General features: G+C 35.0%; 2 protein-coding genes across 2 annotated transcripts; one reads left to right on the forward strand and one right to left on the reverse strand.

The window, feature by feature from the left end:
• Positions 1-577: 577 nt before the first annotated feature.
• Positions 578-3,349, reverse strand: LOC109156312. The gene is made up of 2 exons (XM_019304154.1): positions 1,967-3,349; positions 578-784 (listed from the first exon to the last, which is right to left on the reverse strand). Exons 1-2 carry the CDS (start codon positions 3,347-3,349, stop codon positions 683-685), a joined length of 1,485 nt encoding a protein of 494 aa, XP_019159699.1. The 3' UTR covers positions 578-682.
• A 5,007-nt stretch (positions 3,350-8,356) lies between these two features.
• On the forward strand, positions 8,357-13,726 carry LOC109156408 (transcription initiation factor IIA large subunit-like). Its single transcript, XM_019304260.1, has 12 exons — positions 8,357-8,705; positions 9,015-9,185; positions 9,312-9,413; positions 9,504-9,707; positions 10,221-10,272; positions 10,402-10,463; positions 11,113-11,232; positions 12,230-12,370; positions 12,689-12,749; positions 12,839-12,996; positions 13,204-13,287; positions 13,382-13,726. The coding sequence occupies exons 1-12, from the start codon at positions 8,583-8,585 to the stop codon at positions 13,403-13,405; spliced, it is 1,302 nt and encodes a 433-aa protein (XP_019159805.1). The 5' UTR covers positions 8,357-8,582; the 3' UTR covers positions 13,406-13,726.
• The last annotated feature ends 3,097 nt before the right edge of the window (positions 13,727-16,823 follow it).

A 16,823-nucleotide genomic window follows, 5' to 3' on the forward strand; every position in this document is an offset into this window, starting at 1 on the left:
TCTTTAATCACAGTCAGTTGTACATGACTTTTTCCCGAGTCACTCATCCTGATAGCCTAAAGGTTTTAGCTCTAGATGAGAATGGACAAAATTATGTTACTACTACACCAATGTCGTCTATAAAGAGGTTTTCAATAATGTGTAATTCAAAGCAGTTATATTATGTTTTCTTTTTATACAAATATGACAAAATTGTTAGATATTTATAAAATATATCTTCCGTGCGAATAATTTCTATAACTGAGTTCCTACATAACAAGATAATGAGACAAATTAATACAAATTCTAAACATTGATATATAAATTGTCTAAAATTTCACCACCAGATGCGTATATCTACATGTTGACTATTATTTGGATAATTATTTCCTCGAATTAAAGCAATAATAACATATAAAACATAATCGATTAAACTAAATTCATCAATTGCACTATATAATATTCAATGTTATAATTTACACAATTGAATATCGATGTGATTATTATTAATATATTACAACATATACATTCCGTGCAACGCATGGGTAAAAATACTAGTAGATATTTATAATATAATAATTTATAACAGTTCTAATTATCAATAATAAAAAGTGCATGCATTTGATGTACTCGTTGATCCTGATTAAATAACAACTGTTTGTTTACACAATATTATTAAGAAAATGGAATTAATTAATGATATTCAAAGAATGATGCCATCCATGAGGCACTCACTTATCCTGATTTCTGTTGCATTCCTTTCATCTGTAGACATAACTTCACAGCATTCTCTTCCGCTCCCAACCTGATAATGGAAATTATAAGTATTTGAGAAATATTCCCCTGTATAATATATTTTATATATTAAGACGTACGATGGGATATAAGACATACCATTTATAACATATAAAATTTATGGTACTCATGACACTGGTAAAAATAAGCTCATATATGACATTTATTATAGTCTTTTAAAAGTGTGGAAACAAAATCTCAATCTTTTCACTGCAATACCGTTTAACACAACTAAGAAAATGCTCGTTAGTGTTCAAAAAAAGAAAATGCTTGCTGAAGATATTTTGATCGTTAATACAAAGTATTACTTTCGCGGCTACCCTAGGCCAGGACAAGCTGGGCCCTTGCTTAGGGTCCATGTTGGGTCCACCTCATATATATATATATATAAGTTTTAATATAATTAAAGATATAGTTTCCCAATGACTTTGTGGTTTGACACAGTAGCTTTTCAAAGTGTGAGCGGTATTGACTCTTTGTGCTTTAGTTGGTTGAGAAAGTAGTTATGAACATATATTACATTGTAACAGAGCGGTAGTTCACATGATTTTATTTTAAAAGTCAGATAAGACCTATTGACCCTGTTTGGTAAAATAGTTATCATATTTGTCAATTTTGACTTATTTGACGATTATTAACTTGGTTAAAAAATCAATATAAGTATTTGATTGATATTCTTTTTGTAATTTTAAAATGTTAAAATTCAAAAAACTGTTCAAAGCAACTTTTTCAATTAGCTTTTTGAGAAAAGAAAGTATATCAAACAATTATCAACTAACCGCTAATTTACAAAACATCTTTCTACAATAAACTAATGTTATCAAAGTTATATCCCTCATTTATATTCATATTTTTAATGCTAATCATTTTGTACATTGTATTTTTAGAGTTGTACTATATAACTTTTTGGACAAATATACTCATAACGTTATAACTTCCGTTATCTTTTCCATTATTGTTACCATACGCATGCATCCACCATATATTTTCTTATATTCTTTAATGATAATAATATTTGTATACATTATACATTAGATTATTATAATAAATAAATTAAACTTCATATAATTTTAATTAGTAGGAATTTGTTAATTATTTTAAAAAATATAAATATTCAACATATGTTTTTGTGTATTGCTCATAGAAATTAAAAGACTAGTTATATTTAAATTTAGCAATAAATTAAACTCACCCAGTCCAGTTCCCATAAAGGCGAAACAACACGAATCTCAGGCACATGAGTCGCAGAATGGCTGCCGGTAAGGGAGCACGCCGGCAAACCGCGCTTCCTCTTCTGGGTATACCTGGTGAGCAAGCCGTAGTCCCGATTCTCCACGGAGTCAAAGAAGAAAACGTGGGGAGCTTCGCAGGGATTGTTGGAGGGGATTCTGGTGTTGAAGACGAAGAAGGGCGAGGCGGATTTGCTCCAAGGAGTGAAGGTCTGCAGTGGGTTCCGCAGCAGGCTTTGAGGGAGGATGGCTTCGTAGAGATGAACGGAGTAGCCCCAGGATACAGAGAAACTCCAATTCTTTTGCCTGTCATAGCATATGCTTTGCTGCAGTAGCCTGGATTGGTCGGCTTTTGCGGCCTTCATTAGATGGTTTAGGCCGTCGTAGCGGTCCATGGTGGGGAAAATTGGGTCGACGACATCCAGGTGGTGGAGGGTGACGAGAGGGGACTGTGGATGCGCTGATAGAAAGCCGGAGATGTCACTGTGGAGATCGATTTGATGGAATCCCTTTTCTTGAGTTAGAGAAACTCCCAAATCGGCCACACAAGACTGTAAAATATGGTCACTTCCGTAGATAGTGGGGTATCTTTGGAGACAAATGTCCATATTCTTCACAACCGCCGCCGCGAGAGGGTAACTCAGAGCGAATCCGCCGCCGCCGAACGCCATGCCGAACGAGAAAAGCCAATTGGAAGTGTGGCACTCGGAGTTCATCCCCACGTAGAAGTACCCGGCGTGGTCATACTTCCCTAAAACCCTCACCAAATTCTCCACCAAGAACACCGTGTCGTCGTCGCTCAGAACGAACCACCGCGGCGGCGCCGGCGCCCCCTCCTTCCCCGCAGCCTCCCTGAACGCCTCCACCACCGCGCGCGACATCCTGATCGCGTGCTTCAGCGGGTGCTTGTCGTACGCTCTGTACCTCGACGTGTCCTCCGACACCCTGTACGGCGGCCAAGACGCCGCCCATCGCCCCCGCCCCGGCGGCCCGTCCAAGAACACGTACCCGCGGGTTGTGTTCGGCCTCCACCATGACTCCACGTACCATTTCTTGCTTTTCCATGTTTTCACGGAGCTCGTTATTCCGAACACTACGTGGCTGAGGTTCGTGGCGGCGGGGCGATTAAGGTTGTCGGGTTCCGCGCGGCGGCTCCTCCCGTGGGTCGAGTAACTGTACTTGTTGAAGATCGTGGAAGAGTAACAGCACGGATGAATCGGGAGTAAAATGTAGATAACGTATACGATTATTCCAGAAATCGCCACCGACTTGAAGATTTTTCCGATCAGGACTTTGGAGGATAACGGCGTGATCTTATGGCGCTGCGGCGGCGCTGTCCAACTCATGATAAGCGGCGGCGCAGTAATTTTAATTTTTGCAGAAACTATATATAGAATTTGATCTGTCGTCTCAGTAGTTTTTTATTATTTCTTATTTCTTATGAAGAAGAGCAATAAATTAAACAGATCAAATTAAAGTTCTGGCAATCATGTGTTTACTCTGTTGTATGTTTTGAACGTCATGGAAGTATGTATCATGCATGGGAATATATGATTTTCTCGTGACACATTATATTATATATATGTTGTAACATTTATCACATTTTCCTCCCAACTGTAATCACACCATGTATACATTATTCCATCATCACACTATATATAATTATCAATCTTTACATACATGTGACGCTTTTATTCAATCTGTTATTTCTTTAATTGTAGCATTACTGGTAAAATAATATGATAGACTATGTGCATGTGTTGAAGTTGTGATTAATTAATTAATTTTTGGATGATTAGGAAAATTCACAGTCACAATTTCAGAGAGTGTGCATTAAGTAAACATTGTAGGGTGGCTTTAGCTAATAAAGGGTCACAAGGAGGTAAATCAATTTAAATTGTTTATAGTTAACCAGCTCAAATCAAGAAAGTCAATATAATATTCTCATTAGATCAAAGTCGAACTTGAAACCTTTTGGTCAGTGCCGATTCTTGCCATGTCTAGGCAGGGCCCAAATATTACAGAGTATATATGTACACAGTGTAGTGGTTGTGCCCCCAAATTTTGGGGCACTTCTATTAAAAAAAATATTATTGTATATTATATTTATGTTTTATATATTAGTGTTGGTGTAATTTATGTTTAAAGAAATTAAGACGGTCTAAAATTTTAAAAAGCTTACATTCATAATTCGACTATTGGAAAATTATATTATATAAAGAGTCAAAAATTACTCTTATTCCTATTTTTTTTTGAAAGAACTCTTATTCCTATTATAATGCAGACATGCAAGATTTGTATTCACAGCGCAGGAATTCGATCTTAGTAATCATTAATTTGAAGTGTGTTGTTTGTGCATTTGACATCTTCAATTTTTTAATTCTTCACAATAAAAGGATGAAATTATGTAAGTTAAATAATTTAATTCTTTAATTTTATTCAAAATTTTAAAATTAGTAATTCAATAACTAACCCTAGCTAGGAATTTTTTTTTTGATAGGTGAATAACAATCTAATTTCGTGTATTTTGATGCTACAATTGCAATATCAAATAGTCTTGACTTACTGTTGTTTATGCATAAAGAAGTTTTTTAAAGTTGAATTTGTTGAAATCTTACTTATGATAAAGTATATTGTAAGAAAGACTCAATGGATTGGTAAATGATTTTACATCTAAATATGCCCGAAGAAGAAGAAGAAGAAGAAGAAGAAGAAGAAGAAGAAGAAGAAGAAGAATGTCACTTTTAGAAAAAAATTGAATGATAATTTTTTATAGACTATTATATATTTTGGTACAATATAATATATTTTTTATATATTTACAATTATACAGAAGGGACCTATGTTGAATTTTCGCATAAGATCCCAATTTTTTTAAGAACGATCCTGCTTGTCGGAGTATGGACTACAATATAATAATTTGAGTGTTATCTAGGGACGTTTGGTTTATGAGTTTAGAGGTAAGGAAGTACATATATGGACTATGGAGTACAATATATAAAAGCTACGGATAATGTTATTATGTTTTGCTACTCACATATACCCATATCTATAAGGGTGTGTTTGGTTCGCACATGGGAATCGAAATCGGAATGGGTATTAAATACTTGGTAATGGTAATGGGTTTTGGTGAAATTATTTAACATGTTTGGTAGTAAAGTGGAATGGGAATGATTACTAATAGTAGTGCTTGAGAATGAATAAGGGAATGAAACCCTTATTGTATTTGGGTATGGGTTTTTCAATTGATGGGGTATTCGAAACCCATAGTAGTGTTCTAAAAACCTATCAACCAAACAACAACAATCACTTTCATACCCATTCCTACGGGCAAAACCTACCAACCAAACACACCCTAATTGTTTCTGATTATGAGAGTACAAGTCAACCCTACATGACTTTGAACAGTCAAGTTGGCTTTGGAATCGTATTTGAGACCAATATAATACTAGTATTTGCATATTGTAAGATGAGATTAATTTAGTTGATTGTTGATTGAGCCCCATTAAAAAAAATTATCCCAAAAATGTGTCCATTGAGCTCGTATATGGATAATTCTTCTAAGAACGTTGTTGTTGTATACTTATGGTTTAAACTATTTCCCACCATAAACTATTCCCTCCGTTATAGTTGAAATAGGTAAGGACAATGCTTCTTTTTCTCCTTATATTTTTACCTCTAAGAGTCCCTGAGTCGTTCATTGATTCATATTACTCAATTAAATGTCATATTAAATAAAAAATATTGAATAACCAACTTGGTTAGCGTGAGTGGTCGTACACTCTCATCCCTTAAATAAAAGAGGTCAGGAGTTTGAACCTCCTCAAAAATCAATATGGCCAGCACTCTACGGTGGTGGTCAAACAAAATATGTTGAATATTCGAAACATTTTCATTATTGGTAGAAATAATGATTTAGTTTTTTTTTTTTTTTTCCTAACTCAGTGGTAAAGAAATGCTATTAAAAGTGAATGGGTTACTAGCATTACTCAAAAGATAAAGGGGAAATGGCGAGATAGGTCCCTGAGTTATAATGGTAGTGACGACTCAATTATACCCCTCAAAAGATAAAGGGAAAATAATATTGCAAAAGTGGTTTCAATATATATATATAAAAAAAAAAGTGAATAAAATGTTAATTTTCTATTTTACCCCTCAAATTTTAAATATTTTTTAAATTTTTCCGTCAGTTTTAACGGTCGGGGACTAAATGAGCCACTTCATTCATAACTGAGGGACTAAAAATGGATACGGTCATAACTCAGGGATTGAGTTAGAACTTGGTATAACTCAAGGACCAAAGATGCAATTTTCCCAAAGATAAATACAAATACAACAAAGAATGTACCATTTGTATTTATTATTATTACTAGTATTTTTTTATGCGCGATGCGCAAAACATAGGTGCCCAATATTAAAATTTATATTAAAATTTTAAATTTATTTAAATTTTAGATGTTTAAATAATAATAATAATAATAATAATAATAATAATAATAATAATAATAATAATAATAATAATAATAATGTTATAAATTTAATTTTTATATTTAATTTTAGGAAATAACTAACATATAACTCCAATATATAATTTTTATATTATTATTATTATTATTGTTATTATTATTATTATTATTATTATTATTATTGAAGAAGAAGATAAGAAAATATATGGTAGATGCATGTGCATAGTAACAATAGTGGAAAAGATAACGGAAGTTATAATGGTAGGGGTATATTTGTCCAAAATATTGTATGGTACAACTTTTATAGCATAATGTATCAAAAAACTTAATGGAAAAATTGGACATAAATGAAGGGTATAACATTCATTCACACTTATTATGTTTTTAGATTAGCAATTATAATGTTTTGTAGGCAAATTATATCTTGCACCTATGCACTGAGCTTCAAAATGACGTCATTTTGTTTAATGAAAAGAAACGGCACCCGTTTCGAGCCGTTCCGCAAAAAGTAACTCTGTTATTCAGTTTCATTTTGTATACACTGTAGTTTCAATTCAACACAACTACAGTTTCATTTTGATATAACTACAGTTTCATTCGATATTTATACACTCAAATATGTGAAAATGTTATTTTATTTTATTTTATATACACTATAATTTCATTAAAACACAATTACATGATCATTTCGATATAATTACAGCTTCATTGCACAATATACACTCAAATATGTGAAATGTTATTCAGTTTCATTTTATATATACTGTAGTTTCATTTCACCATAACTACAATATCATTTTGATATAACTTCAGTTTCATTTGATAATATATAAAATAATACGTGAGGCGTGTCAGTTTAGATACATTGTAGTTTTAGTTGGTAATTAACACACCAAAAAATACGCGCTCCGTTAATAGTAATGGCGCGCCGCTTCTTTACTTAAAGAAACGACACTGTTTTGACCGCGGTGCACGTGCACGGTGGTCCACAGTATAATGGCAATCGTTATGCTGTGGACTTGTGCCCATCGTGCATCATGGGCACGGTAACGGTGCCGTCAGTGGCACTGTTATCTTTTTTTTTTTTTTTTTTTTTTTTTTTTTTTTTTTTTTTTTTTTTTTAAATTTCAGACCGCTTCGTTATAGGAGCATATATTCACAACTCTGTGTTCATAATTTCATAACAGTACATTCATAATTCCATAACTGTACATTCATAATTCCGTAACTGTACATTCATAATTCAATAACTGTAAATTCATAGTTTTCGAAGCTCTATGTTCATAATTGTAAGTTCATAATGTCAGAGTTTTGTGTTCATAATTCCATAACTGTACATTCATAATTCCATAACTGTACATTCATAATTCCAAAACTGTACATTCATAATTCCATACTGTATATTCATAATTCCATACTGTACATTCATAATTTTCGAAGTTCTATGTTCATAATTGTAAGTTCATAATTTCGTAACTGTACATTCATAATTCTATAACTGTACATTCATAATTTCATAACGAATACGCTGTTAACGCCGTTAACGACCTTTCGAACAATTTTTTTTTTTTTTTTTTTATAGTTAGAACAGCGTCATTTTCCCTGAAAACGACGTTGTTTTGGAGACCTGCACATAGCATAATTTGCCGTATAATGGCCCTGTTTTGTAGAAGGTCCACAAAACTCAATTTGGGCTAGAATGGAATCGGCCGATTAGCTAACACTGATATCAAAGCCCAATAGATCCCGAAGGGGGCCAGGCCCACAAGAGCTGGATGTGTGTGGTGGCAGCAACGATATAGTGAAATTCGAAGTTTTTCTTAAAACAGAACCGAAATGTCGGAGGCATCAGATCTTGCCACGTGGGCTCACGCATATAAACGGATGCAAACCTATTTATATTCCACTCTTTATTCTCCGTTTCTGTTCCGCCCCCTGTCTCTTCTTCCCATTTCGTCGCCCCCTTCCTCCCTCCTCCGTCTCCTCCTCCGCGTTCACCGCCGTCGCTCCAACCTGCAGGCCACCTTAACCCCCGCATCTCGGGACTCCAGTGTTCGATTCTCCTAATTGCTGCTTTCTTCCCGATTTTTCCGAGGATTTGAGGTGCTGAGATATGGCTAGTAATAATACCAGCAATGTTTACATCCACGTTATCGAGGACGTCATCAATAAGGTCCGCGAAGAGTTCATCAACAATGGTGGTCCCGGAGAAAGCGTCCTCAACGAGCTCCAAGGAGTAATCGTCTTTCTCTTAATTTATTTTTGTTTTTTTTTTTTGTTTTTTTTGTTTTTAATTGCTCGGATTTGTATTCGATTTCGTGTGTGGCTACAATCGTATGTGTATCGGGTGATTTTCTGGTTTGAATTTAGTGGAATACTTACTTAGTATTCGGTTTTTGTCGGGTGTAATGTGGGAATTTGATTCTGTTACTGGGTTGTGGATCGATCTGAACCCTTCTAGGGCTAATACGTTTTGTGTAGATCTATCGGAGTGTGGGGTTAATTTTCGGAGATTTTAGTTGATAAGTTTATGTGGATTTTTTAGATATGGGAGATGAAAATGATGCAAGCTGGGGCTATATTGGGTCCGATTGAGAGGAACTCCGCTCCGAAAGTGGTACCCGGCGGTCCAATCACCCCTGTGCATGACCTTAATGTACCCTACGAAGGCAGTGAGGAGTACGAAACTCCCACTGCTGATTTACTGTTTCCTCCGGTAAGTTTTATGCTGTTTCCTTTTTGTCAATGGAATTTGGATGTATTTTGCTCATGCTCAGGGATTCAGCAGTAGCTCTAGTTGGGAAATTGAGCCTTTTGTTTTTCTGTTTGTGAATCTATATAGACTCCTTTACCCACCCCAGCCCCAACACCTATGCCTGGAACAGCTCAGACACCACTACCTGGAACAGCTCACACTCCCACTGTTGATTTGCTTTTTCCTCCGGTTAGTTTTTAAGCATCCTGTGTCCATCTTTACAATGCAATTCAGAAGTTTTGAATATTGAATGGTTTATTTTTGTGTTTGTGAATGTAGACTCCTTTACCAACCCCGGCCCCTACACCATTGCCAGGAACAGCTCAAACTCCATTACCTGGAACTGCTCAGACACCAGCAGATAGTTCTTTGTATAATATTGCTACTGGTGGCACTCCAATCACCCCCAATGAATACTCTTCTGTGAATGAGAATGATGTCCCCGATGTTAAACCTGCTCAAGGGAGGCCTAGCCCTTATATGGTAAACACTGCAATCTGTTTAGTCTGCCAATCTAAATAATTATATGAATATTTTTAATAAGTTTTCTTCTATGATGTTTTGGGACTTGAGGTAAAGCTTTTTGGTTTATTTGAATTGGGAAGAATGAAAATTTGAGTAAAATTTGCTTGTGTTTGGATGAAAATAGGATCATAGGCTAGATGCATGTTTTGTTTGAGAACAAAAAAGGGAAAGAGGAAAATGTTCTAAACTATTTGATGCCTGTATCCCTAAATAATGAAGCAATTAAAAACAGTTTTTTTGGGCATTATAGAATTTTTATAAATTTAGTTAAGTTGATTTCACCCACCTCAATATAGAAGGTGGGGGAAAATTAGAGGAAAGTTCTGAGTTTTCAACTAACTCTCCCATCCCTCTACTGCATTGCTTGTACAAAAATTATAATTGAAAGCTGTCCCTCATTTTGCTTTTCCATTCTATTCTATTGGCTCTGTTCAGAAGTAACTCTTGGGATTGGTATATTTATTTGTGCAGCAACCACCCTCAACTTGGATGAACCAAAGGCCTCCTCTTGATGTTAATGTTGGTAAGTGAACTGATTTGACATAACTGTTTTGTGACATTATAAAATGTTAATCTTGGCTACTGATTTGGCATGTATATTTCGTTATTATGTACAACGTTTTATGCTTTAGTCTGCTCTTCCTTTGTGCAGCTTACGTTGAAGGACGTGAAGATAGTGAACGATTAGCATCCCAACAACAACCCTTGACACAGGTGAAATTTTAAACTGTCTGATTTAACTGTGGTTCTATCAAATACCCTGTAAAAGCAAAATGTTGTTCAGTGGTCTTTGTTCCTCACTTATTTCTACTTCCCAACACTTTTATGTGTGTGAAAGCCGAAAGGGGTTGGGTTGATCAGTATAATTTGTGTTAAATTTATAAAGATTAATATTTTTTTTTAATAAGATTTGAATCATTAGAATTCTATTCAGTTCAGATGGTTGGAGAGTTTCATGGGTAACAAAACCTCTAAATTATAGTAGGGAAGATAACCAAAAATCCAAAATGCTTGATGCCACTTGAAGGTCCAAGATTATTGAAATTGAATTTTCTTGGCATTTAGTAAGCTTGCGATGGTAATGGGACCAAATGTACATGAGAATCCAAATTTGTATAATCTTTGCGTATAGGCATATAGCATCAAAGGGTACGTCTAATACTTTACAGCAATATAAGGGAGTTGACTATATTTCCATGTTTCACTAATCATATATGTTATTCCCGGTACACCACCTATATACTCTTTAAATATACATTAATTTCTCTTGTTCTTTAGGCTTCTCATAACATATATCCTGTTCATCAAATTGATGCTACTCTAGGCTCATTATTGGACTAAAAAATAATTTTGACAAATGCAGGATTTTTTCATGGTTCCTCCTTCTGGAAAGCGAAAAAGGGATTTTGCTTCACAGTATCAGCCTGGCGGTTACATACCACAGCAAGATGGAGCTGGAGATGCATTATATTATGATCCAAAGGTGGAATATATTATATATTCTCATAAGTTCATGCATAATTAGGACCATTGCTTTAAAGCTTCAACAGCTCTAATAACTTATTTGCAAGTAAGAGCCATTCAAATTGCGAGTTATAATGAAAAAGGTTATTAAGAGGTCAAGTCATAGTTTTATGGTGAGTATATTGACTTTCTGTTTTTACAGCATCTAGTTTGTGTATTCCACAGTGGGGTGGTTGAAGTTGTACAATATTGTGGGACTGAAGTAGCAAAGGACTGAGCTCCCATTATTATGAACATAGATATACTTTTCCCAGGTTCAATACAAGTTCAGTTTCTTTTTGCAGTCTTAGTACTCTGTGGCACCAGCAGTTGAATTTAGCACGTGCGCTTGTGGTCTGAAGCTTATGGGCACGTATAGGCTCTGCTTCTCTTTTCAATTTTGTTATTGTCTTTTTTCTGTTGTTCCTGGTAACAAAAAATTATACTTAAACCCCTGCATCTGGAGTATCATGTGCTCGGTGCTCCTTTTTTTTTTTTTTAAAAAAATTTACATACAAGGGAATGAAGATCAATCTTAAGATCTCTTATATTAGTGTCTCATGCCTATGCCATTGGGCTACAAGGTCCTTGGTGGAGTATCATGTGCTCTTAAATGACTAGCATAGATTTTAGGAGGGTTGGGACATGGTTTTTTTTCTATTTTGAGTGGTCTTTAGATGCTAATCTTTCCATTGCTGATTTTTAACTTTTATCATTCTCATTGGCTGTTAATTGTAAGAGAAATGTCTTACCTACACACCAAGCACCTTCCCTTTTTTAGTTGGATTAGTAGTAAAACAACGCAATTTGATTCACATCTTTTCTGTGTTCCGTAAAGGTTTTTAAGTAACTCATTTCTATCATAGGTAGGAGTTTCATGAATTAAATTGGATTTTTTCCCCCTCCCTCTAGTGTTGGTTATACATCTATTTTGTGGTCCAAAACAACTTGTTAAATTGCCAAGTGGTCTTTTTCAGAGTGTTCAAGGTAGTGCTATTCAGCATGGATCTGTTGCTGCTGGGAAGGAGATAGTGATAGAAGGGCTAAGTATTTCAAGAATCCCTCAGCTGGATGGTCCAATTCCTGATCCTTATGATGAAATGCTCTCAACACCCAATGTATGTTTTGGTTTATCATCAGATAACATGTTTGGATTTAATGAAAACCTCCAGTATGCATTTATTGCTTAAATTTACATGTGTATGGAATGTCTGTCAGTGTACTAGTTCATAATGTTCAGCTTTTCATATTCATTTTTCTACTTCCAGTTTTCCTGGCATTTTTTACAACTAATCAATGTTTTTTCTCTGATTTTTTCTTTTCACAAGTCAGTTGTCCTCTCAATTTGTATTGAATCATAATAGAATCTTGGTGATTTAACAATGTTTTTTTTTTTTTTTCCTGGCAAACTTTGGTTGCTTCATTTTACATTAAAGATCTATAATTATCAAGGAACTGTCAATGAAGACTACAATGTAGCAAATACACCTGCACCAGGTAAATTCAAGATCCAGTGTTTATATGATAGTGTGTCATCAGCTTAAATTGTTCTCCCGTAAATTTGGAGCTGATTTTCGGTCTTTTAGAAATGCAAGCACCTACTCCTGCTCCAGTCCCACAAAATGATGTCGTAGATGACGATGATGAAGAGCCCTTGAATGAAAATGATGATGATGATTTGGATGATGTAGACCAAGGAGAGGATCTAAACACAGCACATCTAGTTTTGGCTCAGTTTGACAAGGTATTTACCCTTTCTTTTCCATCTTCAAGAACTTTGGTTTGTGTGGGAAAATCAAGAGTGGTTGTTCTTATTGCCTTTCCCTTATCAAACTCTCTTTAATATCATTTTATGGCTATAATAATGCTGGAAAAGTTTTTATTGCCTTCATCTTGTCATGCTCTGTATACAGTTATGATAACAATGATGCAATTATTTTTGTTTTGTAAGGTTACCCGTACCAAGAGCAGGTGGAAATGCACTCTAAAGGACGGTATAATGCATATAAATAATAAAGATATACTCTTTAATAAGGTGGGCTATATTATATTGTTGAAAATTGTGTAGTCAATAATTCCATTATGCATCTTGGAATGCCCTACTTATACAATGCACATTTCCTTTTCAGGCAACAGGAGAGTTTGACTTCTGATTCTGTCAAAAGAAATCCTTCTTGCTAAAAGAGCGCTGAGTTTGAAGTGAAGTGAAAAGCAAGAATGCTTAGGTATTCTTATAATTGCTCCTTTTTAATTAAGTAGACCGACCGACCGACCCTCAAGCAAATTGCCTAATATGTGTGGGACTCTGATTAGTTGCTGTACATAAAGGGGAGAGCTTTTTGGCCATAAATTGAGACTCATTTCCAGACTATATTCCGTAGACTCTGTATGTGGATTATTTTTTGTTGATGTAAACCAAATTATGTCGCATTCTACAAGTCTCCTCTACTGCAACTTCTTTTCCTTGTCGAAAACTGTTGCTTATTGTGCCTACTTTTATTAGGTTATTTGCAACAAAATTCTCAAATGCCTGCCCCCTACCACTCACTCTCAACCCCACGCACATTTCGTCTGTTAGAATATAGCAGTGCCACAACAATGTTGCATTCATCTTTCCCTCTTTACCTAACCATTAACCTCTAGTTCAAGTAGTTTAAACTCGGTTCTCGTTAATTAAAATCTAGTAACAAGTGGTGTTCTTTATGAAAAATATTTGATGATAATTTTTAGATTTTTGTCGGAGCTTTGGTCGTTGGAGTATGGTACACAAAACATGATATAGCAAATTTTATAACCATGTTTTCATGAGTCTATTACATAAGCATCACGGTAAAAACCATTGGTGTGAGTATATTAGAACAACAAAGAAGGGTAAGGGATACAATCTAAATGCAAAAGAAGTCAGGAACCGGAAGGGCGGACATTAATTGACTGATTATAGCGTACATTTTATTTTGAAACCTGCGAGAACCGTGGATGGATGCGGTAATGGCACCAAAGGCCAATTTGTGAGAGGGCAAAGCCGCTTGAACATGGCTACAGCTCTGCCCTTCCACAACCTTTGCATTAAGCACCGGAGGAGGAGAAGGTGGGACGACCAGAGAACCAGGGAATTGCCATATGAGTGGAGGAAGAAGAAGAGCCATTTTCCAAGGATATGAAAGGGTTGTAGGGAACCATCTCTTCTTTATCCAATTTAAGAGTAACCGGTGCTTTCTTCTGCAGCGTCGTAGGGGAAGACGCCTTGCTTTGTGAAACTTACGCCTCATTATTCTCCACTTCTATTTACAAAAATTGAAGAAACAATCTTAGGAAAATTGAAGAATTATATATACGTATATGTCGTGTTGTGTTGGGGCAAGTATTGTAGTGCTATTTGGTTTTTGAGAATTGTTGAATACAAATAACTAGAGTGGAAAAGGAGGTGGCATTGTTGAACGACATAAAAAGATGTCCTAAGGAGCATAAAGTATGGATCAATTATTAAGTAACAAACATAACATAATATATAGTCCTTTCTGGTTCTATATTACAGTTACTTCGTAAAGGATGTTACATAAAATTAACATTTCACATTACCCATTTTCGTTCTTTTACTTTGCAATCATTTTTTATTTTATTTTATTTTTTTTATTTTTTTGTAGAGTAGATACATAAATACAATGCGTTCATTCTTTATTGATTTTCATTCTTCTTTATTGAATTTCCATTTTCTGTACATGCTCATGCCGACTTAATTTCTTCCTCTACATGTATGTAAGCATCAAGCATGCCATTTATCATGTCACTTGAACGAATATAGTATTCTTGTCACTGCGGCGGCTGGGCAGCGCGATTTTTACAACACTGGTTTATATACTTTAAATTACCGATTTAAATAAACAAATTCAACATTTATTTACCTATGCATAAACATCTCCTATATAATATTGCATTGATATATTTGAAACACTTATTTAAAAATAACCATTGGGCATTATCCCATTCGCACAAAGCATAAAAAAAAAAAAAGGTTTGTCAATTCATTTATATTCAGACTAACAGTTAATATAAATTAATAAAAAATTAAATTACAAATTTGGTCAATAAGTCAATTCATTTATATTAAGACTAATAGTTAATATAAATTAATTAAAAATTAAATTACATCCCACTAAACACATTAACGTGAAGCAACGGATGATAGGAGATGCTTCCATTTATTGTGCAAGATTCAGAAAGTTAGCAAAACTAGAAGAAAAAAATATTCAACATAAAAGGAATTTAATTACAAATATATAAAGCTAAAGACAGTTTGGTTTCTTCCAATATTTCAATTAAGCTATGGAATCTTCTTGGGGCAAAGCTTGGTGGCAATCGCTATGTTTGGAGGAGTATTTTGACTAGTCAGAATTTGATTAAGATTGGATGTGGGTATAGGATTGAAAATGACCAATTTACAAAGATTTGTTGGACATTATAAATCCAGTAGTTCAAACAGCCCCAATTCCCCATCTATCTCATCCCAAAGTAGCTGATTTATTGGATCAAAATTATGAGTGGAATATAATGTGCCCCTAATATAATTGAACAACTCTTTGTGGAACGGGACACTAACCTAAATACTTATATTCTATGCTTATGTGATTTTGCAAAAAGTATGGAACATTTCTTCTCTGGATCCCAGTGGGAAGTCTTTTATGCAGTGGGTGGAAGACTGCAGATAGGTGTTGTGTGATAGCATATATATATATGCATCCAAATTGTGTGGTATTCTTCATGAGTTATGGCGAGCCATCCAGGAATATAATCATGCATGCCGTGTGGGAAGGCTATGTTCCTTCACCTAACTTAGTCATGCCAAACGCTACTTCCAGCTAGAGTTGTTTGAGTGCCATCAATCTGCCACGCACACACCATTTCTTACAGTCCATAAACAACACTGCCAACATGCAAAATCATGTGCCGGATTGGAAGGAACTCATTCATCCTTAATCAAAAGTCAAGAGTTTGATCTGCGTATAGAACAATCTTAAATTTTCAGGCCTGTTTCACCCAAACGAGGTGCCTACAATCCAGCGAGGGGATTCATGAAGCGACCCTGGGTACACCAAAAAATTAAAAAATCATGCGCCGGATTGGATACGTAAGGTTGATGCCGGCATTCATGAAGCGCGACCAAATGTACATGGTGTTCCGGGAATAACTAGGGAAAAAGACTAGAATGTGTAGAAATGGTTGAGAATTAGTCAAAATGTGTGCTGACTTTTTTTTGACAGAAATATGCAAAACTCTATTGAGAGTTGCGTTTTTGAAGGTATTTAATCCGTATTTTTTTTTTTGTTAAATACGTAAAACGCAACTGGTAGTTGCGTTTTACGTATTGAATACGAAAAACGCATCTCCCAGTTGCGTTTTCACAATACGTATGAAATACGCTAAAACGCAATTGGGAGATGCGTTTTACGTATTATACTTGTAAATACGTAAAACGCAAGACCCAAATGCGTTTTCTTTATCGCCGTACGTCGCCGGAAAATTGTACAAAACCACATTAACGAATTGCGTTTTTTGAATAATACGTAAAACGCT

This window comes from Ipomoea nil, unplaced genomic scaffold (assembly GCF_001879475.1).
Source record: "Ipomoea nil cultivar Tokyo-kokei standard unplaced genomic scaffold, Asagao_1.1 scaffold2705, whole genome shotgun sequence".
Classification (NCBI taxonomy): domain Eukaryota; kingdom Viridiplantae; phylum Streptophyta; class Magnoliopsida; order Solanales; family Convolvulaceae; genus Ipomoea; species Ipomoea nil.